At 42.2% G+C, this 24,056-nt stretch overlaps 1 protein-coding gene across 1 annotated transcript; it reads left to right on the forward strand.

Moving 5' to 3' along the window:
- Positions 1 to 503: 503 nt before the first annotated feature.
- On the forward strand, positions 504 to 23,294 carry MICALCL (MICAL C-terminal like). Its single transcript, XM_039386203.1, has 8 exons — positions 504 to 582; positions 3,267 to 4,617; positions 11,857 to 11,951; positions 13,942 to 14,034; positions 15,448 to 15,541; positions 20,870 to 20,969; positions 22,107 to 22,180; positions 23,073 to 23,294. Exons 2-8 carry the CDS (start codon positions 3,357 to 3,359, stop codon positions 23,255 to 23,257), a joined length of 1,902 nt encoding a protein of 633 aa, XP_039242137.1. The 5' UTR covers positions 504 to 582; positions 3,267 to 3,356; the 3' UTR covers positions 23,258 to 23,294.
- The last annotated feature ends 762 nt before the right edge of the window (positions 23,295 to 24,056 follow it).

Genomic DNA, 24,056 nt, shown 5'->3' on the forward strand with positions numbered 1-24,056 from the left:
TTCCTGGCTTGGGAGACTGTTTGGGATTATTTCTGTACTTATTGCCTGCAGATGGATGCATTTCCCATTTTTCTTTTTCCCATTCCGATGAACAGCCCTCTCAGAAGTCACCCATTTTCTTCATTTCTCAGAACTACCCAAAGTTCAAGAGTCACAGGTTGTTTTGACTACCTCTGCTTCTGAGGCCTGAAAGCCCTCTAAAGGGGGCTGGTTTTCCAGAAAGTTTCCTGGAACTCAAAAGCTGCTTCACTACATCCAGCCAAAAAGTGGAAGCAGTTCAAGTCCACCGCTGGAAATATCAACACGTGTTTGGCACAGCATGCACACACAGAGTGAGGCCATAAACTTCAATACTGTAGGTCACTTCTTCGGGTACAGCTGTATCCAGGTGACTGTTTCATTTTCTAGTCTCATTCTTTAATTGTGAACTTTATTTAAGACAAAATCAATAGCAGTGTGACAGTGAAATTTGTGTCTTTGACAGGCTTTCCTCTGCTGTCCAGCAAGAAACCTGGGCTACACTGGAAGGACAGCTCAGGCAGCTGTCAGAGCGGTCCTGGAGAGGGTCATTCTCAAACACAGGTATGAAGGGGAATTGTGTAGAGCAGAGTGAGTGTAACTACTGTTGGGGCATGTCTGCTCTTGGCAGGCTGTCTGGGCATCCTCTGCTCTTTCAAATAGTTTTGGTCCTCCCAGTAACCACTGAAGTTGGAGTTATGCTTGTGCTGTACGTAGGGAGGAGAACTTGCTCTGGTTTGATGTGATCATTCCCAAATCAAGCGTCTAAGTCACGTTGGCTGTGGGACTCAGACCTTGACTACATGAAGACTTAGGCACTAATCTGTGGCATCAGTCATGAAATCATAGAGTGGTTTAGGTTGGAAAAGACCTCTAAGATCCTTGAGTCCAACCATTAACCCAACCCTACCAGGTCCAACACTAAACCATGTCCCCAAGTGCCACATCTACGTGTCTTTTAAATACCTCCAAAGATGATGACTACCCCGCTTCCCTGGGCAGCCTGTTCCAGTGCTTCGCGACTGTTTCAGTGAAGAAATTTTTCCAAATATACAATCTAAACCTCTCCTGGCACAACTTGAGACTGTTTCCTCTCATCCTGTCACTTCTTACATGGGAGTAGAGACCACTCCTCACCTCACTACAACCTCCTTTTGGGTAGTTGTGGAGAACATTGAAGTCTCCACCAGATCTTCTTTACTCCAGGCTATACACCCCCAGCTCCTTCAGCTGTTCCTTAGTCCTACACTCCAGAACCTTCACCAGCTCTGTTGCTCTTCTCTGGACATGCTCCAGCACCAAAATATCTTTCTTGTAGTGAGTTGCCCAAAACTGAACACAATAGGTAGGCACTGCCACCCTGTCCTTCCCTCACAATGTAGGGCTTAGCTGCCACTGGGATTTCCTTTGTGCTTCTACCCAAAGGAGAGGAAATCCCTGAAAGCTCTGTCCTGTGCTCCTCTCAAGCTGGCTGTTGGTCTCTCCATGTGCTCATGGGGCTGGATGGAAACGTGTGGCACGTTGGGCAGGGCCATGTGCCAGCAGCAATGGACAGGGTGGGAGGGTATCACATCTGAGTGGCTGAAATGCCCCTTGATCACTGGGCAAAAGCCAAGTCTCAGCTGTGACCTTGGAGGGCAAATGTGGGAGCCGAGGTAAGGGCTTGCATGGTGCCAGCCATGGAAAACCTGGCATAGGAGATGAGGGATTTCTGCTGTTACAGCCTTTAGACGTAGGTGTCCCATGTCTAATGTTTTGCCGTTGCCTCCAGTGGGCAGAAGATTTCTAAACTTGCAGCAGGCCCTGGGCTCCACACCTCCCACTGCTCAGGAGTATCTTCTGCTTCCTTCAGGACCTAGGATTTCCATTGTGTTTTAGGGGGTTTTAATTTATTTTTTTTTAAGGCTGAGGAAGGGTGGACCTGCCCTAAGTGCAGCACTGCAGCAGGAGTCATGACCGACCATCCTGAGCAAAGGGCAGCACGTCCCTGGACTCGGAGCCAGGTGGAGCGGGGGCCAGCCCACATCCTCTGTGCCCTAGCCAGTTGTCCTCACCCTTGGGTTAAACATGATTAATATTGCTTGACCTCAGGGCCTGTGTTAGAAAAAAAATCAACTCTTCCACATCCATGGTGGTAGTTGAAATCCGGTGCAGGACAATGGGGCCAGGAAGGGAATGTCCCAGGGGAGCAGAGCTGCACAATGCTGCCTGGCCACTCTGTGCACAAGGAGAGGTGACTCCATGCTGGTCCTGTTCTACAAGCAGTGCTTAGTGGCCTTTTTCTTAAAGAGTAAGGATTTAAGAGGGTGTTCATTTGTTTGTTGGTGTTTCTTACGTTTTTCTATCCGAGATCCTGGCCAGTAATAACTTTAGTCTTCAAATACAACTGTGAAATGGAGAGGAATCATTACTGCTTTAGTTCTGTTGCTTATGGGAAATGAAAAGCCAGACAGATTAATGGCTTCACCCATGTGAATTTGGGTATCTGGCACGTAAATGGAAACAGGAATTGAATCTTCATGCCATCCATTATCATGTAGCACTGATGATAAAATGCCTCCCTTTTAAAAGGAAGAAAGAACTCAAGTTTTGGTCTGCTTGCTAGATAATGTGGATATTTATCCTTGTTATGATCTTCAGCAGAAGATTTTGGTGGCTGAAGTAATGAATTTAAACCTTTACCAAAGGAAAAATGTCATGAGAGAGAACTAACTGAATTGTTTAAAACTACCAACTTGCATTTTATAGTCTTTTTTGGGTCACTTCTTTAATTTCTACCTCTGCTATGTAAGCATGCAGTATTATAAAAGCATTTGGAGAGGATGGATGATGGTCTCTTGTGCTTGCTCAAAACACTAAGGTGATGCAACTGGAACACACATAGGAGAATAGAGCAGATCTGCTCCTGTCTATTTTCCTGGAGATAGGATTGTTTCTTTCTAAGGAAAATATTAAAGGCAATTCATAAAGATATGACAGATTCTTAGCATGAATGACATTATTTTTAGACTATTAAAATCTCTAGTAATATTAGATCTCCACTCCTAGAGAAATATTAGCCCTTTAGGAAGAAAAGCTTTTCTTAATTTATTGTCATCTACATATGTTTGTGTGTATAAATTAAATATTATGTTTATTATTATTATGTTAGGATTAAAATGGATTAAAATATTATATGAAATAAAAGATACACAAGGCAGTATTTTTCTATCACTAAAATAATCTTTTTTTTTTCATGCACATCACAGTCGGCTTCTTACAATAGACCACCAGAAACTACAAGAGGACATTTGAAACCCTACAGCCCAGTATTTCAAAGAAAAGAAAAAGCCAGAGAGATGCCTGAAGACACATATTGCTATGTCCCTCATTGTTCTTTTCAGAGCAGCACCACGGGTTCTCCAAGGACCTCTCCTGGAAATGGGAAACTGGTTGTTGATTTTTATGAGCCTGAAGATACAGATAGTGACTCTGGGACATACTCAGCCCAGGACTGGAAGGAAAAAACATGGAAACATATCTCTGAACCAGAAGGTTTTAATAAGAAGACAAAAGAGCTGTCATCTCTGGATTTGAAAGGAAAAGATGGCAAAAATACCAAGCACCCAGAAGAAAAGCCTGAGCAAGAATTAAAGGAGGCAAAAAAGAGGCTGGGGCTTTGTACTCGACAGCAACCCTTGTTTGACTCAAAGAGAACAGACTTCGGTGGAACCAGGGCAGGGTATCAAAACAATGGAGCCCAGTGGACTACAGAGAAGAAGGATGATGACTGCAGAAAAAATGTGTTCAAACGATCTGGTTGTCCTGTGCCTCTTGAAATTGCAGATGATGCTCTGCCAGCTTTGCCAGTTGGCACAAAAGAGGCTCTGAGGAGTCTGGATGCAGTTTCCAGGCAGCACACAGCCAGCCAGCCAAAATCACCACTGCGGATCATTGCCAATGCTATCAAAAGGTCCATTTTGGAGCCTCTAACCTCAGCTCCAGGAGGACTGAAGCAGGACTCAGAGAGCAAAACCAAAGCCTCTTCAGAACAAGCTTTCTTCAGCTTCCCTAGTGCTTCTGCTTATTCCCTAAGCCAAAGGAACACTAACAACAATAACACTCAGATACAGGATCCTAAAGTAGGGGAGTGGGCAGGAGAATATTTAGGAGATGGAAGCCCTTTCTCAAATCCATCTAATTTTTCTGTCAGCTCCAAAGAGATATCTCTAAGGGATTACAGTGAACAGGGATCCCTCACATCCTCCAGTCCTCACATCAGGCTTCCCAACACAACCAGTATACCTCAGAAATCATCTTGCACTAGGATGGAGGATGTCCCAGGACTCCTAGAAAAGTTTACCTTTAAAGACACTCCTCCAGGGACTCCCATGGATGACATGTGTATCCGTAAGGAAAAATCCACTCTTCTTTCATCTCCAAAGCCCAAGAACACCTCCAAGGACAATCTGGATGACTCTGCACAAAAAGGTAGCCTTGGATTGCTCTTCAGTAGACTGAGAAGTAAAGCTCATGAAAGAGAAGGGAATTCCTTGATGTCATCTCTGCTTTTCCCAAAGGACCATTCTCCAGACGACAGGTTGTGCTACCCTTCCACAGGTGAGGACCTGAGTGGAATTATTTTGTTGCTGCTATTATTATCATTATTATTGTTGTTATTATTATTGTGTAATAGCACTTAACCTTTAAAAGACCTGTGCGTGATCATGCAAACACATATCTGTTGTATGTTATGTTTAATTTGTAGTTACTTTCTACATAAGAAGACTTAATAAATATAGTGTAATAAGCACCTTATTGAACCGTGGTGACCTATTTGAAAGTCTATCTGGGCAGTGATTAAAAGGCATCAATTTTCATGTTTGCTTGCAAGAACGAGGTTAGTATTAAAATTGCAGGCAAGTCCAAGAAATGTTGATGTCAGACAAAGAGCAGTCTGAGTAATGTGAGCATAGGCTCAAAAAGAATTAGCTGCAGCGCAGTTTCAGGGATGAAATATGAGGCATGAGAGCTGCACCCACCTGTCTTTCTCCGTGATCCATCTTTCCATGAGCCCACTGCAGAAAGACTCAGTTATTTAACTGAATAACCTATTGAGTTTTATTGGCATACCTGTTTGTTTCCTACTTTATTAAATTGCAACCCCAAATATAACCCCAAACTGCAGCATTAAAATCTGTATGTAAAATGTGAAGTCACTGAAATGTACCCACTGAGCTGCCAGACCCTTTGCATCCCTTCTGCTTCAGAACTGCTGCATAACTGTGAGGAAGAGAGACAATATGTAAGAGACTTGATTTGAAGCTCATTAAAATTGATAGAATAACTCCTGCTCTCATTCCTGAATTCTTGGGTTGGACTTTGGAGCATCCTTTATCTAACAGCTCACAAAACCAGGCATCCCCATTGAGCCAGAAGTTGCTGAGGACTGCACTGAAGCCACAGAGAGTTGCTATTCACACTTGTAAAGCTGTGGCCCTTAATTGGAAGCTTTTTTGGAGTTTATACCTGGTCATCACCCATCAACTGAGCCAAGCTGACTTGCTCTTAACAAAATGTGCTCTTAACAAATTGGTATGCTGTGGTCCTGCTAAAATGGGAAAAGTTCTTGTTAGGTATGAATAATGCTTTACTTTATTTATGTTTTAAATATTTTGGGAAAACACGCTGGTTTGATATGTGTTGCATTCCTCTGCTATGCAAGCCAAATGAGGATTCTTAAATTGTTACAGTTATTGACTATAGCCATTGAAAAATCTGTTTAGATTAAAAAAAAAAAAGTTAAGCTCTGATCTAGCCATTGCCCAGTAATCTGTCGTTTTCAACATTTCAACATTGCAGCTCCCTGAATTTTTTCAAAATTCATATTTGAGTAAATCAAACTGGTGAAGAGCCAAGTCCTGCTTGGCTCTCTAAAATGACATTTCTGTCTCATATTGGCACTTGTCTGAGGCCCAGACTTGCCAAACTTCAGTCTGATGACGAGCTTTAGCCTACATTTCATGTCATTATTTTTCTCTCTTGAAATTTACCATAAATCACAGAAAACTTCTTTAATGAAAAGAAAGTATTCCCAGCACCTTGCAGAGAGCAATTTAATGAGACTCCTTCTCATACTTCTCTTGGCTCTTTATAGTGGGACTTTTCTATCCTGTTTGAGGCCAAACTGTTTCTGTGCAAATATGGTTGGTATTACATTACACTGGCGTTTTCTCCCTCAGTGGCTTGTGGAGCCAAAGAATGAGCTGGATGATGAAAGTCCTTGGGCTTGAGATGAGACTGGGCAAGCTCACTGCAGAGAAATCCTCTGAGGAGTAACCAAATACTTAGAAACCAATATTCCAATATTGAACACTCCTGAACTGAAAAATCTTTGGAGGCCGGGCGAGTGTTGAGGGGAGGAATCACATGCCTGTAGCATTCCTTTAGACATACAGTGCTGGAAACAGATTGGAAGGACCTTCCAGTCTCACCCTACACCTCTACTCCTGTGCTATGTGGCTCATCTTTCCTTACACCTCGTCTTACTTCAGCTGCAAACACACATCCAGATGTCTTTCCTATGCTGATGACCCAGGTGTCTGTCCAAACTAAAACTATGTTCTGTCCTTCTGTCCTCTCCTGCCAAGTGTTCAGCCCCCAGCTGAAGCTCAGCATCAAGAATCATGAGATCTTAGCAGCAGATTGCCTGTCATTCAAACTTACACCTGCAGTTGCACCTTCCTTGTGGATCATACCAGTTTCTCATGTCCAGACCTGCTTTGAAGGCTTTCTGCCTAACACTATCCCTCTGTTTCATAAGAACAGCTCCTTGGAAATTTTGGGCCATTCAAAGATCCAGGTGGACAGACTGCTTGTGTGAGACCTAGACAGAGCTTACTGAAGCAATGGGGGTTCATGCACACTTTTCAGTGAGAGACTGGCTTAAAAAAAAAAAAAAAAAACAAGCCAAAGTTTGCTGTAGAATAGACAACTGTGCAAATAACCACACTGGAGTTCCTAAGTGCAATTCCAGATTTTTGATATCTTTGAGGCTTTTGTCTTTTGATTCCGCCTTTGTGTTTCAAACTGCAGTGAACACCTCCCAAAAAATTGATCAATAAAAGTGTTCAATCAGATGATTAACTGTTCTCTCCTAAGCCTAGTTCCCCTTTTGAAATGCAAAAAAAATGCCAAAGTGCCATATTAATTACTGGTACGAGAAGTCATTAGTACAACAGGAGAACAACAGTAAAAAGAGATTTAAGCCAGGTTGTGTGAGTGTAGCAGTCAACAGTGTTTGTAGGGAGACGAAGTGGTGGATCCAGGGATTACTTTTTATGTACAGACAGGCCTTCTGAAGACCAGTCCCTAAGGGTGGTTGTTTGTCAGCAGATGTGTGTGTGACTCTGGGTTTGCTTCTTGATAGAGATGGAGACATGGGAGGAGTATTTCTGTCCCTGACAAAGTAGGGATCATGTGAAAACATTCCTAGAATTGTCCCTTACATGAGATGAGAGTTGTTATAACTCAGTGTGTATGTGTTGTTTACATGGCATATATCATTAAGCAGGACAACCAATTCATCTGATGAGAAAATTTAGCACTTTGCTGATTTTGTGGTTGAAAAAGGGATTTTAGATTGAAAAGGGATTGCTTGCAAATATCAGGTTCCCGTTACTGCATCTTTGTACCACAGAAAGTCTGTGTTTGCAGTGCTCTGGTCAGCAAGGACACTGCTTTCACAGTGATTTTGTATTTTAGCATGGGAACTGAGGCAGTAGAAGATGAAATTTCATGTCTAAAACCACAGGAGAAATCTGTAGAGAAGCAGAGATGTGAAGTGAAATAACCAAGCCCTCTCTTGATTTCTACTGACCATTCTTTTCATCTCCTTCCTCATGCCAATTTCCATCTGGTTTTGAACATCAGTGCCCCAAGAGATATGTGTAACTTTGCCTCTCTGTTGTAAAATGCTGAAGTACTTACAGTGGTCATGATTAACTCCCATGACTTCTAAAAATATGCAATCTTGGACACTTACAGAGGAAGCCAACAGATTAGTATAACATTATGTTATAAAAACAGTTCCTGCTCCAAGACAGTTCTGTGTATTTAGGCTGCAGTCATTACCATGACACAAACACACCCCAGGAAAGGGAGGTTGAGCTGGGACAGGCAGACTGGCGGCAGTGATGGTTTTCCCTATAAATCTCCAGGACAATCAGCGGTGCTCCCACATGTAACAGAAGGGTAGCGCCTTCTTAACCTCTTCATGTAACATCTCACTCACTGTTCAGAGGCCTTCAAGTTTCCTGGGAATATGAGTACCTTGGATGTGTATCTTAAGGGAGAGGTTCTCAAAGCACTGCACTTTGATCCAGTTGATCCCCCAGAGCACAGTGAGGCATTCAGTGATGGCCTTCAGTGGCAGCAGACTTAGGCCAAAGTGTCTTTGATGCTCACCCTTGGATTGTCGAGCTGTAACAAACTGGCCATATGAAGGAATTTTAATTTTATGGGTATAACTTTTCCTCTCTCTTATGACACATATATATGAGGATACCATAGCACAGGATCAAGAATTGGAGGTTTCCTCCACCAGTATACGTTGAAGTGTATTCTGTGACTCTGTCAGGCTCACTAATATACATTTCAGAAATATTTTTCCTTTGCCCTTTATAGTTGAAGGGCAAAGGAACAAACTAATACTGTGACCGACCACTCCTAGTGATCCAAAGTCTTGTTGGATGGGGAGGAAAAGCTCTATATGTTAATTTGAAAGTTAGGGGGATGCTGGAGTACTTAAGAAGTAAGAAATATGTAATAAATAACACCCAATCTGAAGGGATGAGATGGCTGTAAAGATAAAATCCAAGTCTAGAAGACTTGAGTTAATATTTGGAAAAAAACCCATACGTCTTAGAGATCTGTTCTGTAGCCTATTGAGCTTTAAGGCTTGGCATATTTGAAGTAGACAAATTATTTTTGTGGCAGTTCAAAGTTTCAGATTTTAATGACCCAGTAAGTGTGAACGTCCCTAAGTTGAATATCTTTATGTGTGAACTCCTTGTCCAAATCCTCACAGCTGGTGGCTAAATTCTGCCTATCCCACCACTTTCTGTTTGAGGGGGTTTTTGGGTTTTGGTGTGGGTTTTTTTTGTTTGGTTGATTTGGTTTGTGTTTTTTTCAAAAAAATGTGGTATTTTTTTCTAGCTCTGCATGAAGCAAGTTCATTCTGTGAGGTAATTTCTTGCTATGGTTGCTATAGTTGTCTTGAAGTTGAAATTTGCATTTGGGGTACACTTTAGAGCATAGTTCTGGTCTCTCTCACGAAGAAATAGCCAAAGAAAATTAGCTGAGCAGAGCACTGAGTGGCTGCCCTTTTAACGTTGAAAGAAATGCACTGTCTCCCATTCTTTCTGTATCCGTGAAAAGTGGCAGGGCCACACATTTGGGAGCCAAAAACCTGACCTCTTATCCCAGTTCTGTCACTCTTTTTGCTCTGTGTTTCCAGACACCTCATGCTTCAGTTATCCCCGTTATATTAGCAAGAACATCAGTGCTGTGAAATGTGTTTGCAATAATGGGACAATGAGCACAGGTAGAACCATCAGGTGCCTCATCACTGAGTAGGCCATGTGTTCCTTCATTCTGCAGCATTCCCAGGTGGAGACCATGAAGGGTGCTGATCACAGTTGGGTGACTGTTGCCTCCCAGGGTTTTGGGTACTGGGTCCCTTGAGAGGCTGAGCTGTTTGGAGTAATCTAAATGGCTTTTCTCTGCAGAGCAAGGTGCAAATACCTGCCTCTCCACAGCAGAGAGGCATTGGGAGGAGGTTATGAATCTATTCCATGCACAAGCATCCTTGTGCTTATGAGATAGACCTTGGAAGTCCTTGGGGAGGTCACTGACCCTCTCTCTGTCCCAGAAAGACAGAGTTCCCAAGGAGGAAGCAGGTGCCCTTTTGTTAGAGCAGGCTGCTTTTCCTCCAGACCTTGTAATGCTTTTTAAATTATTGATATCACTCAGAGGGGAGGACAGGGGGAAGCAGTTGCTTATTCCCAGCACAGCTGAGAGAAGAAAGGGAGCGTGTAATTGCTTGTGTTTCTAGCCCTCCTGGGCTGTAAGGTTTGCCCTTTGCATACTGTGGAATTTGATTTCTCCAGTGGTATGACCACAGGGTAGTTACTTCAATCTTTTTGTTGCTCAGGGATAAGCAAGATGGGAGAGTTTACTCACTAAAAGGACAGATGCCTCCCACACCCGGGAAGGGCTGTATGTCTGACTGTCCCTGCTGGGGACAGAGATGGAGTGCAGCTGGGAAGGCACTCCTGTCCACAGAGTGTGGGGCATTGTGTGGCACTGGCCTCACCCCAGCAATTGTGAGCTGTCGGAGAGTCCCTGGCAGGTCAGCAAGCGGGAGCTGTGTCCCTCCTCCAAGATGTGGGGTGGCAACTTGGGCATTTCTGGAGTAGAGTCACCTGGGAGGCTGGAGACCCACCTGGAGGGCTGTTGCAGCTCCCTGCCTTCACTTGCAGGTATCTGCTGCCCAAGGACCTGAATCACAAAAAGGATGGTGAGACCCAAGTCTGCTCCACTGAGCCAAGCATGAGCTTGCAGCTTCATTGAGCACAAGGACTGGGTGCTTCTAAAACTGAGATTGCTGAGAAAAATCAGAATTTCTGCCTCAAATTACTTGGATTTGTATTTATTCTTTACTGTCTGGGGTGAATAAGTTTCATGGATCCTGATTTTAAATTAGGGCTAGAGACAAAAGTCTGCTCCAGAACAAGGCAAAGAAGAAACATTTACACTGGGAGAATGGGAAATAATTTTAATCTGAATACAACTTGCACCTAGAAAGCCAACTGTTACCTAGCAGATACAAAGAAAAACTAACACTGTTAGCTTTAAATAATGTACATTTCCAAGATGCCCAGCTGTTAATCATTAACACTGTAGCAGGTTGAAGCATAGAGACAGATGTTCCAAAAGCGGTTTTATTTTCTGAAATAAAGAGAATGAAGCTATGCATTAGACAAATTAAGAAGAAATTCAAATATTTGCACCCAGTTGAAACAAGATGCTGGAAAAACAGGCATGATAAAATTGCTGCAATTAAATGTAATTTAATTTATAATTCTGAAAGCATGCTTTTTCCAAGGGCAGGCTTTGAGTTTTCCTTATGGAGTGTACGTGTTGTTGTGATGTATGGATTTTCCTGACTTCTTATGGCATTTTAATCAACAGTCCAATGATGTGATAATATTCCTAAAGCAGAAAAATAAGTGACGTTTGTTTAGACATAATTAATGAAATATTTATGTTGCATGAGGCTGTGTGATAAAGCCTTGTTCTCTTAGTCCATTTGCTTCTGATTACATTTGTGATTTTTTTATATGACCAGACATTCTGACGCCAACTATTTTACACTGAGCAGATGTCATGTAGTAAAAATGGGTGCCAGATGCTACAAGCCACATAAGGGTAATTTGTTTAAGAGCTGGCTCAGACTTTGTGCATTCAATTACACTGTATAGTGAGCCTTATACAATCATTTGGGTAATATGGCTAACTTCAGATATACATTTTAATGACTGTTGAGTGCATTCAGAACAGCGTGCTACATGCAGGGTGCTCAAAGAATTAATTTAATTGTATGTAGTACCTAAAAAATATATATATATATACACAGGCAACTTTTGACAGGGATCAAAAATTTAATTAATGCTGTCAGCTGAATTTCCAAATTGCTCTAGGTGATGCTGATTAGAATTCAGGACAGGTGCAAAGTGTCTGTTCAAGTTAAAGAACAGTATTTTTTGCTTCACTGACTATTTTGTTCCTGCATTTTAGGATGTGAACACCTACCTGTCAGAAAACAAGCTAGTGAGTATTCGACTTCGTCCTCTGATGATGAATTTGAATTCAAGCCTTCATTAACACACAAGGTAATCTTTGCTTGGGAACAAAAGGGTATTTCCTTAGGTGGACTGTATTTAAGATTCGTCATGTGATTTTGATCTAAACCACACAGCAATTTCTCAAAGTGGGGATTGGGATGTTGGAGGTTACGTGTCATGGAGGGAAAATACATTAAAAGTCTTTAAGACAGATGAACACCAACATTTCTTTTTCCTCTTTGGGTCTTTAATTCCCCCAGGTTATACCAGTGTTGACAGAGGAGGTCTTAATTTGACAAGCAGGCATGTTTCACTGAAACCACTTTGAAGCTGCATTCTTAAGTGGCCTTAATATGTAGCCCAACAAGCAAACTGTTGAAAAAATTAAACCAAACAGATGCAGATTTCCTTTGGGGAAATACAGCTTCGTTTGAGAAGTGCTACAGGCAGGTTGCCTGGAAAACACTCTGTTTATCCTAATCAGCACAAGTGTGTGAGCCACGAAGCCACACCCAGACCCTTTACACCAAAAGGGCCGACTGCCCACCTGGGTCCTGAGCCCTCCCATGGCGAGCAAGAGCCGTGGGGTTAAAGCGCAGTGAACTCTGAGTACCCAGCTCTGGTGTGAGGGAACAGAGCTTTTGTTGACTGAATAGCTCGTGGGAAATGTGTTTACCTCTTTACTGTGAAGGATATCTGTGAGTGGAACTAATAATATGAGGTGGCCTTTCGATTTGTTGTCTTTTGGCGGGGCGGTGGGGGGGGGGGGTTGCGAAGAGGAAGGAAAACAAAGTACAGTACACGGAAAAGTCAGCCAAGCTGAAGTGAGACTTTGAATGGAAACCTAGTTGTGCAGCTCCAGAGGAACCAAAATACCATGAGGAAGAAGCACAGCAATGTGTGACAGCGCTTGTCACCAGTGGCTCAGTGTCAGGATGCGCTGAGATGTCAGAAATCTTCTCTTGTTCTTCCTGTTACGGGAAGGACAATCTATAGCAGGATAACGTTATGGTGAATTAAATAAGGTTTAAACAAAACAGAGAAAAGAAGAGAGACATGGGAGCCACCTGGATCAAAGCAACCCCCAACAGTCCAGGCAGGGAGAAGGCAGCTCTCCAGGCAGCTGCCAGAAATGGAGTGAACAAGCAGCTGTCACACACGGACATTAGCAGCGATTCAGTTTTGATGCACATGCCCCACTCAGCATGTTTCTTTCAGCTGCCTCCTACCAGTTCTGGCTGCTATTTTGTCAGTGCCACCACTGGTACCTGGCAAAACTCGGTGGGAAAACTTTTAGTGGCTTCCTGACTGTTTAATTATTTAATTATCTTGTCTACGGTGCTGATATATTCTGTCTCCTCCAAAACAGGAACACCACAGCCTTGAAGCACTTCAGGTTAGCTTGGGTCAAAGGCAAGACAGAGCAATGGCAGGCAATTCCCTAACCAGCCCTGCAGCATTTGCTGCCCAGGTCTCCTGGCAGCAGCAACAGGTGCCTGGGGAAAGGCAAAAACCTCTGTAATGCAGTAGAGAAATGACACTGGGGAAGGTTTCATGGGGCTTCAGGTGGTATCCTGTGATGGCTGGCTGTTTCAGCTGTGTCCCTTACTGTGTTACAAGAGATCCAAAGTGAATTTTTCTACTTAGCAGCTGTAGCAGTAGAAATGGGTTTGAGTTTCCTTAAACTGGTGCTTCCCTCACCCGGTGCCTGGCCATGTATGGTGGGATGTTGTATAGAGTCAGCTTTGTGATTCAAACATTTTTAAAGATAGACACAGTTCACACTCACTTAGGGTTGCATTAAGAGCTTGTAATGATTTGAAGTCAATGTAAGCAAATGCTTGTTTCATTTTGGTTAGGTTGCCCCAAGCACCCTTCAGTAGCTCACCTCACTTTGAGCTGGGGGTCAGGTTAGATGATCTCCAGAGGTTTGTCCCAACCTCAGCAGCTCTGTAATTCTGGGGAAGGTTTGAGGAAACCTGTAATTAGTGTACTTATGCTTTGATTACCTTTTCTTTTCTCTCTCTCTCTTTTGTAGGCAAAAAGAGCTCTCAGGAGGAGAAGGAAGCTGGAGAAGGAGACAAAGCAGTTGATTAAACAAGAGGAGCTGAAGAGGCTTCACAGAGCACAGGTGAAAATGTAGCTTGCAGATGCCCCCTTTGTCTCCCAAGAGTGACTAGTGAGGATGGGGGTACCCAAAGTGGGCTCTGCACCTCCCCTCACTCCTCGCTGCTGCTCACTGCCTTTTGTGCTCAAGTTCCCCCAACCATCAGGAGCAGGAAGGTGTATGTGGCAGGGCCCTGCATCTCTCTCTGTGTGACAAATCCACGTGCGCCCCAGGAGATCATCCTAATTTTGTAATTGTGTGTGAAGAACAATAGGGAACAGTGACTGGCTATAAGAGGAGAATGAACTGAAAAGAGAAAGAGAAGGGGAAATAACATCAACCCCATAGAATGTAAGAAACTGAGCTACTACCTCTATGTACAGCAGGAGGATACAAAAATGTGGCAATGGCTTTTGTTCTCCCTCTGCCACAACAATGGAAGTGAACCGATTTCTTTTCTAATGATGGAATGTCACTTCATTTTGTACATTTTCTCTTCAGAAAATGCTGGGAAAGCTCTAGACTCTACTGAAGTGTTGTTATTTCCAGTTACAGTTTAAAATTTGTGAACGCACTTCTGCACAGTTTGGTCTCAGATGTGTTTTAATACAAAGTGGGAGCAACTATGTTGTAGTTTTTATCTGAGAATTGTAAATTATCTCAAGGTAAAATTAGATGCCTACATGCCTTCTCTGACTTTACTGGTTTGGGGAAACAATCAAGTTCAAACTTTTTGAGTCATCTCACGTGTTTGTTAGGCTGTTGTTGAGGGTTTGGCTTGGAATGCCCTAACACAGCCTGAAATGGGAACTGCTGAACATACATCTTTGACATTTCAACCTTTTAAGGTGTTTCATGCCTATTAGCCCCATGACACCTCTGAAAAATCTTATTTAAAAAGGGATGGACAATGAATGTGGAAGTCCTTCCTGAAGTGCCACTGAATTATCACTTCTTGGCTGTTAGACCCTTTTCTTTCTAGGTTGAAAGCTTGTGAAATATGAAAGCAAAACAAACAACAAAAAACCATGGACAGCAAAATAGATAGCAGAGCTTTCTAGCTGTAAACCTTCAATATTTATATGAGCTTTATTCATGTAACATCACAGAATATGTGTCTCTGAATATGTTAAGGTATTGACTTTTTACACCCTGTGAGACCCAGATGATCTCTATGATCTCTGATTTACAATGGGAGAGCTAAAGCTCAGAAAAACTGATGTTCTTCTGGTACCTATCATACTTACCCACATAAAAATGCCATAGATACCTAGCGGAATTATTAAATTGCTTAGGCGCCTGGTACACTCAATGAGTTGGCAAGAGCCAGGACTCCTCTGAGACCTTTTCAAGCTGTTTCTCTAACCACTGAGACCATCTTTTGTCTCTGAATTCTGAAGTTATGTCTGTAGCATTTATATCATTACAATTTTGCAGGCAGTCCAACGCCAACTAGAAGAGCTGGAGGAAAGACAAAGAGCTCTGGAGATTTCTGGTGTCGAACTGGAGAGAGAACTAAGAGGAGAAGCAGGTACACAGAGCAGTTGTTTTTTGTTTGGCAGTGTTTTTTTTAACCTGTTTCAAAGCAGAGGGATTTAATGATTATCATGAAATAATTTGGTGTGAAATCTGAAAAGAAACAGTAACTGGAAGGACAAAAATAATTGTTTAACCTTTTTCTTTGAGCTCTGTTAGCTCACACATCTTTACATTGAATGCTATGAATTTTTTGTTTGGTATCACAGATTTGGAATTATTTACCTTGCTGTTGAACCTGAAGCTATATTTTGCCCAACTCCCCAACGTGCCTCTTTTTTTTTTTTTTTTTTGAGTCCCATCCTGAGCTTAATTTCATCCTTTATAGGGAACCAGTGAGGTTTCCAGGAGCTGTATCTCAGTTACCAAGCCAGCAGCAGCCTGTGCCTAGTAACAGAGTCCTTAATGACTTCTCCTGGAGTGTGAAATGCCATTAATATGATTAGAGCCAGTGGCCATGCTATAGCAACAGCAGCATGCAGGCACAGAGGCCTTAACAGTGCAGCTTTTCCCTCAATGGGCAGAAGATTACAGGGACGTCATCCTGGCCTCAACCAGAAGCAAGATTTTCCCTCTGATGAGCTGACAGTCCCAGCACCCAGGGCTGCAGCATCCTGCCACTGGCCCAGCCTTGCCACTGCTCCCCAGCACACAAGGGGTGAAGCTGGGGAGACCTTCTGGAGAGGGAAGGGACATCTGGGGGCTCCTGCCAGGCTCAAAATGAGGATGGGACTACACATGCCTGTAAGGAACTTCAGAGGGGGCTGTGGTTCTGTGCTGAAGGGACTCTGGTGAGCTGACAACCTGAGTGAAACGTGTCTTTATTTACCTCTGTGTCAGAAAACTGAACCTTGTGCTTTCATGACAGGCAGTTGCACAACACAGAAAACCTAGATATGTTTTGGCACCTAATCTTGTTGTTGTCTTAGCCAGGCAACCCAGCCCAATTCCTACATGCTGGCCTTTTTAATGCCTTATTTCATAGCAGCTGTTGCCCCTAGTCAGTTCAGCAAGAGAGCATTTACCTTGCCTTTTATATTTATTTACTAATTTTCTAGAATTGATAGTGTCAACCTATTTCAAATGTTATTTAAAAGGTTAGCATCTTTTTTCTTAAATGAAAGCATAACCTTTTATCAAACTCTACCCCCCCTACTGCCTGTGAGAAAGAGATGTATAAAGGTGGTTGTTTTTTGGAAACCTCAAAAATACAGAAGGACAAGAAGGTTCTAGCTCTTGGGATAGACACTGAATACCAGGATAAATGGCCTAAGACCACCTCTTGTTTTTGCTGTTTTGACAATCGCATTTCCTAAAGAAGGCTGTCTGCCAAGAGATCGATGCTTCTCATTCTCTTACCATCCTTAGTAATTGGATTGCCCTCATTAAGGTGAAAGTACTATTTTTTTTTTTTCCTCCCTGGTGATTGTTTGTGTGTAGGTGGCCAGTTACAAATAGGGCAGGTACTGAGACGTAGGATGTTACTGTTTCTGAATAACTCTCCTGGTGCAAAAGCATGAAGCCATAAGTTTCCCAAACAAAATGTGAGTGCTTTGCTACTTGTAATAGCATATGTGTAATGATGCAGGAATTGGTGAGCTTAATATTCTGTTCAACCTTCCTAAAAATAATGAGCATTATTGTTTAATGAATGACCAGTGTTTATTAGGTTAAGTTGTATTTAAGCAGGTCTGCGCTTATGCAATTGAAGTGATTTAATAGGTATTATTAAGGCAATTAGAAAACGATCACAGTTCAGCAATAATATTGAGCTGCAAAGGTTGTGAATAACCAAATTTAGAGGCAGGCCTGCAAACACTAGTCTTCAGTGACATTTACGCAACTCTCCTCTAATAATTCTGTAAGCCTGGGATGAATGGCCCCTTTGTTAGGGGGAGTTATTCATTAGCTCCTCAACTGAATTAGAAGAGAACATGCGTGGGTGCGAAACAACTGCCATGAAGACTGATGAGCAAAATGAGGTTTTGATGATCTTCTGATTGTGGTGACAACAATTCATGCATTAAAAAAAAAAAAAAAAAGAAAAAAGAAATAATATCGGTCCTACAAATAATTTTTCATGCTCGTTATTCCCTTTATTCTGGTTCGAAATACCAAATAATAAATCACTGATGTACCGTTTCTTTGTTTTCCACTGACATTTGTGGAGGCTTATGGAGATCTTCTGCCTACAAGAAAACACAGAAATAAAAAGCTCGAAACATGTTTTCCACTGAAATTAGCATAATGGATCAGTTGACTAAATAAATCGTGAAGAATGATGGTAAAGAAAATCTACGTTGAGAGAATGTTAAGAAATCTCTCCATGTTTTAGAAGGTGAACAAATATTTGCACATGTTGTAGCTAGTTTTTGATTTCATAAGGAAAATATCCAAGGTTTCTTGGAATTTTCAATGGAGTCAAAAGAAATCTAGGGAAAACCTGTAGGAATAGGGAATATGAGGTTTAACTGTTCCTAAAAGGGTGCAAACTGGCCAAGCCCCCTTTACTGTGTCATGACTATGTGGAAGGACATCAATCTGGAGAACAGAAGGTTCAGGTTTTGAGGACAGTGTTCAGGAAACACTCCTCTGCAGCCTGTCATTCCCTCAAAAGGGATGGAAATAGAAATACTTATGATGTCATTAGAAGAATGTTTGACTTTCAAATGGATCTCAGTTAAAGGAGACTTGGGTAAACCAGGAGGAAGGGTTTGCTTTAGCAACGCTGTAAGGAAAAGACAATGTGGCTTGAAAAATACACTCACAAATTGTTTTCCCTCTAACCTTTAAGATCTGTTGCATTGCATTACACAGAATACTTCATGGGCTTGTTCTGCCCTTAGAAAGCATCAAGCACTCCATCACACTTAAAAACCTATTAACATTGTTAGTAACAAACATTTGAAAAGCTCAGGGGAAGAATGCCATTGGGAACACTTAGGGGGCATTCTGTGGGATGGAGGAGGTGGAAAAAAAATAGGGCTATTTTTATTTCAGCTTACACTGAGGATTTTGCTAAAATGAGTGTTTTTTTTCCAAAGTGCATTATCTTTACTTACCTCAATCAACCCACAATACACAGTCTTTTATTAGAGATACAGAGATTTTAAAGTGTAAGGTGGAAAAGTTAAAAGAAGGAATATTTTTGCCTAAATAAAAAAACCAAAAAGGATATAGTAACCCTCTCCCTCTGTGCAGGACTTATGCATACCTGTAATTGCAATGTCTTTACTGACAGTAAGATAGACCAAATTTTGATGATAACTTCTTATGGTGGCATACAAAGACCTAAGGCTCTGTTAGCTAATGCTGCATCTTGCATTGGATTTGTGAGAAACTGGCATGTTCCAGCAAGGACCGCTCCAGCAGCCACTGGGAAGACACTTATCACCACTTGCTGACCTGGAAGATCCCACAGGAAAACATCTATTACTTCCAAGTTTTAGTGGAATCAGGCAGAAATTGAAGCAAGTTTGCTCTGCCCTCTCCTGCTGTTTTATCCTCCTGTTCCATGGTGATTTCCAATTGGGGTCAAGTCCTGATGGAAAACTGCAGAACTGCACCCAAGCCACCACGGCTCTTGTCCTTGGCATGGGGGCCCATGTAATTCCTCTGACACTGGCAGGAAGTGACCTGTGTTTCCTGGGATAATGGTGGCTGGTGAAAGCACACGAATGGGCTGGTGATCCCAAACACCCAACAATCTCCCTCATGCTCAGGAAGATTGCTAAAGGGCTGCACTGGGTGCAGATCATTACTGCCCAAAGGAGCTGGGCTTCAAACTGCTGTTCTCTGGCTTTGATATAAAGTGAGGGACAGCTGGAGCTGTAGAGACAAGAGGGTAATTCCTGGGGCCAAGAATGAAGCACATTTCAAAACTATGACAGAAAGACATCAGAAACACTGCTGAACTGCCCAGGGCTCTGGTGTCTCTCCCCTTGGTAACCTAGTTTAATGGTGCTCTTGTAATTGGTGTCTCTGGAGCTTGAACCTGACACCTTTGGGTTTAAATTTCAGTGCTCTCGGTCATCTGAATTAAAGGTGCAGTCCTCTTAAAGGAGAAATCACATAAGTTTCCCACCACCAGAAAACAGACAAGCTGGATTATGGGGATTTTATACTTAGTTATCTAGCAGTGTGATGTAAGGACTGAGGAGCAGAGAGCTGTGTTCCCCTGCCTACTGGTGGCACCTCCTTTTGCTTTGTCGCAGGTCTGACTGTCCCTGCCTCTAACATGCGTAGTGAGGTCTGTAAATACCACATGCTGGGGCAGGAGCACAGGCTGGCTGTTTATGCCTCTGAAGGTGCCAGTGTGTCACCTAAATTGTTGCCTCAACCTGGACTAGTATAAGGTATTTTCTTCCTACGAGTGATCGCTATTTTGTGGCACCAGGCAGTGGATGTGCAAAGCAGACGTGGGAGGTGTGTTGACAGTGCCATCACTGTTGCTGTAATTCTGCATCTAAGGGTGATGGGGTGGTTTTGCTTTGTGGAGAAAATGAATGGAAAATGTGAAGTGATGAGGATGTTAAAAAGGGCAATGAGAAAAAGAAATACATATGTGCTCTGATTTGCCATTTGAAAACTCCCAGGGGTTTTTCATTGCCAAAGAGTTTTGTACAGATGGTATTTTAGGAGTAGTAAAGGCCCTCACCTGGTGAGAGAGATCCATCCTCCATCCTCCTTTGCAATGCAGAGACAAGCTCTGAACTCTTTGGGAGAAAGACCATCTCATGTTTTGTGTCTCTATACTGTCTACCAGTGATGCCCTGGCCCAAAGTGTTATAAAACCACCCAATAATCATAGATTTCTCATTCAAAGCAGATACAGATTTAGAGGCTAGTTGACAAATTAAAGGAAATTTCCTGATGTCCACTGGAAGCAGGGACTAAGTTGATACTTGCCAGCATGTACATCCTGAAGTCTGATTGTGTTAATGGGATATGGAATATCCACTTAGACATATAGTTCAGCTCTGAAGCCCAGTTTCAACAGAGAAACTATCTTATCAAAGGCAAAACTAAGAGAAAGACAAAGTGCCCACTAAAAAGAAAGTCTATGTGATTATTTGAAAGGAAAATCTTTAAACTAAAAGTGTTTCAAAATCTAGTGCCTCTTTATCTGTAATAAGCCACAACATTCAAACAAAGGTAGACAAAACTGTTGTGCCCAGTCATTATTGATGTAAGTTGCATACAGCAAAACCATCTCCATTTGAGCTCACATTGGCTTACACAAGACTATTGAAAGGGAACTTAATTGGCAAAAGCATTGGAAAGAAAGCTGGTAATGCACTCTAAACTCTCCTATTTTTTACAGATTCAGGCACAAAGGATGAAACTCAGATGCTACATGAGTGGTTTGAGCTGGTCCTGGAGAAGAATAAGTTAATGCGTTATGAGTCTGAGCTCCTGATTATGTAAGTAAAGACAAGGATTAGTATTAAAGACGAGGAGGGGAGAGGGGTAAAAGTGTACTCACAATACACCTGAACACCTTGCTGTGTGCTGCAGTTTGAGACAGTTCTGGAATAAACACACCCAGAGTAGCTACGATCTGTTTTGAACACAGATTTGCGGTTGAGCCCTCCTCATCCTTCCCTCTTGCAGTGGTTCAATTATTTCAATCCTATATGATGCTCTGAAACAACACAGCATATAGATGCCTTTACATCACATGGGTTTAACACTGGGGCACTTTCTCCTGTGGAAGAAAAGTAGTCTGACAAGTTAATCTCAGTTTTTACTGGACGTAGGAAAAAAAGATCCAGGAATTCACTACAGCAGCGAAACAAGCAGATAAATCCCGCCTCAGATGCCACTGTTGTGGTTGATGGAAACAATATTTTCTGTAGCTCCCTCACCTCGTCTTCTTGGAAACACACCCAAGAGACAGGCGGAGGTGACTCTCAGCTATTTTCTCTGCTATTTGTGGGCAGTGTGGGAAGGCAATGAGAGCTGCAGCAATCATTGCTCAGCCCTGGATTTCACACCAGTGTGGGCTGCTTGTTGCTATTTATCAGTTTCTCCCCATCTGTGCTGATGCTGCCAGGGGCCAAACCTTTTCTTGCCCCTTCAATTGCCATTGGGTGTTTCGGTAGCAACGCTTCCTGCTCACACTGCCTGCAAAGCGGAGTTAAAAAAGCAAAAGCAGGCAGCTTTCACCCCCACAGGACACAAAAAGTTGTTGTCTGGATGCGTTCACGTGTGTTAATTCCTTTGCCTCAGGACCTGTTCCTGTGCAGAGGGCCTGGCAGGGCCCTTCGTGCGTGGGAGTGTTCAGCCCTATCCAGAATTACACTGTGGGTGCCACCAACAAAGCACAGATGGTTAAAAGCCTTGAGTATTGCGCTGTATGAGGGAGCTGAATCTGATACATGATGCAAAAGGTGGTAATGGTACTTCTGCTGTGGAGATACTGGCATAGGCAAACCTTTTAGACTTCCCATGAGGAGAAAATACAGGATAAACAGAACACAAAATCTCTTGGTTGAAATAACATATGTGTCTTTACTGGAAAACAGCTTATTCTTTAACATACTTTTTGCCGTACCTAGAGCCCAAGAGCTAGAACTGGAGGACCACCAAAGCAGGTTGGAACAAAAGCTGAGGGAGAAAATGGCCATTGATGGTAAGTCAAAGGGGACGGTGTTCTCCAGTCCACAGTGACAGACTGTGCCTGTGTGCATCCCTGTTTGCTCCAAAAAGGACCAGGATGGCTGAGGCTCCTGTGCTCTCTGCCAGTGCAGCTCAGCCAGCAAAATGTGACTTGTGAGATCTTCTCATCTGACTCCTAGTGAAGACAGCTGAGCTGACCTGCCCAGCTCTACACTGAACTGGATCAGAAGCACTGCACGTGTAATTATGCTAATTGTGCTCTCCAGGCATTAATGTCCAGCTAACATGCAATGATGGGCAGCAGTGGAAAGTAACTTCTTCAGCCACCTGAATAAAAGAGGTTATCTGCTTTTGTGAAGCATTGCTGGCTGCCACAGCATTTTGGAATTGCTTTTAGGTACTTGGGATGACAGTTTGGGCTTGTCCTGTCATTTGATCTTTGAAAAAGGAGCATGGGGAGGAGGAATCAAGGGGCAAGAGGGGTTCCAGAGCACTGAATACTCCAAAATATCCTGTTGTGTTTAGGCATGTGGATTGTAAGTGAAGGCAGTTTTCAATACATTTTCTGAAAAATACTTCCTATTTTCTTACAGGTACTACATTTCATTTTGGGCTTTTTACCTTATAAACTAAATTTAAACTCCATCTTAATTGTTTTTATAAACCAGCAGGGCTTTTCCTATCCCTTCCAGTCCAAATTTTGTTAAAAGGTCTACTCTAGACGTTAGGAACCTTAATGGTCAACTTCAAATGGCCTAAATGCAGGACAAAATTTCCCTGAACTATAACTTGAAAAGTATTAACTGCTATTGCCTTCATTTGTCATTGACTATAATGTTTATTCAAGCTGTGCTCTAACAGTTAAAATGCAAACAGATTTTAATCTCTTTTTTATGATCTTTTAGACAGCCTTAAAGATGAGGTGGATCTGAATGAGGAGGATGAAATTTTTACTGAGATGATGAAAGTGGTTGAAGAAAGAGACAAACTTGTGTGTACCTTAGAGGAGCAGAGAGTGAAAGAAAAAGCAGAAGACCAGCACTTTGAAAGCCTTATTTTATCCAGAGGCTACCAGCTGAGCAGGATTTAAACAGCCACATGCAAATAAACATCATTTCAGCAACATTCCCAATCAGAGAGATACAGTCTTCTGAAAAATGAAGGAATTCAAATTTAAAATCAGCTTATTTGGGAAACATGTCATTCTGTTATCAAAAGCCTTTAAGCAGTTCTTTTGCTCATACTGGAGTGAGTCATTTCACTGGCAGCTTAAAGGATCACTGGAATACAGATTTGGACTGAATTTGCCTGTCTGATGGGCATCAGGGTCTGTGAAAGGGAAATCAGAGCTCTATTATTCTCTTGGAATTTTATTTTAATGCTGAAAGTAGAGTTTCTGAGGAACGTGATGACATCACTTTGTATTTTTGAGACAGCGTTACTACCCATCTGTTTGTCTGAATCTGTGTGTGGTTTTGTTAATATTTTGGCACAGCCAAGCCATGGTCAACTATGCAAAAGTCAGGAAACAAGCATCTCATATAAAAATAGGATTAGTTTTTATTTCTGGTGGAGGAAGAGTCATTTGACTAATGACTACATGTAAGCACTCACTAAAACTACTGTAAATGCAATGTCAGAAATTAATTTTTCAGGTATTTGTAAGTTTTATTGCACTGTGTGTTTTTGAACAAGGAGTTAAAGCGATATTAAATCCCTACATTTTGTAAAATGGTAAGGGATTATCAAAGGGGTGACTACCCTTCAAGCTGTTACATGCTCAAAAAAGTTTCTGTATGTCAGAGATTAAGGTCTTTAAAATACAATAAAAGATCATTTAAAAATAGTAGTCCAGACCCAACTGATATTTATAGGGTAGCCTTAATATG

This window comes from Pipra filicauda, unplaced genomic scaffold (assembly GCF_003945595.2).
Source record: "Pipra filicauda isolate LSUMZ 115617 unplaced genomic scaffold, ASM394559v2 scaffold470_size491443_pilon, whole genome shotgun sequence".
In the NCBI taxonomy this organism is placed as follows: domain Eukaryota; kingdom Metazoa; phylum Chordata; class Aves; order Passeriformes; family Pipridae; genus Pipra; species Pipra filicauda.

Excerpts from the sequence above, each read along its gene's own strand:
- MICALCL (XM_039386203.1), top strand. The coding sequence starts at position 3,357 with ATGCCTGAAGACACATATTGCTATGTCCCTCATTGTTCTTTTCAGAGC. Across the intron at positions 4,618-11,856 it reads GTTGTGCTACCCTTCCACAG|GATGTGAACACCTACCTGTC; the intron begins GTGAGGACCTGA and ends CCTGCATTTTAG. Across the intron at positions 20,970-22,106 it reads GAGTCTGAGCTCCTGATTAT|AGCCCAAGAGCTAGAACTGG; the intron begins GTAAGTAAAGAC and ends TGCCGTACCTAG.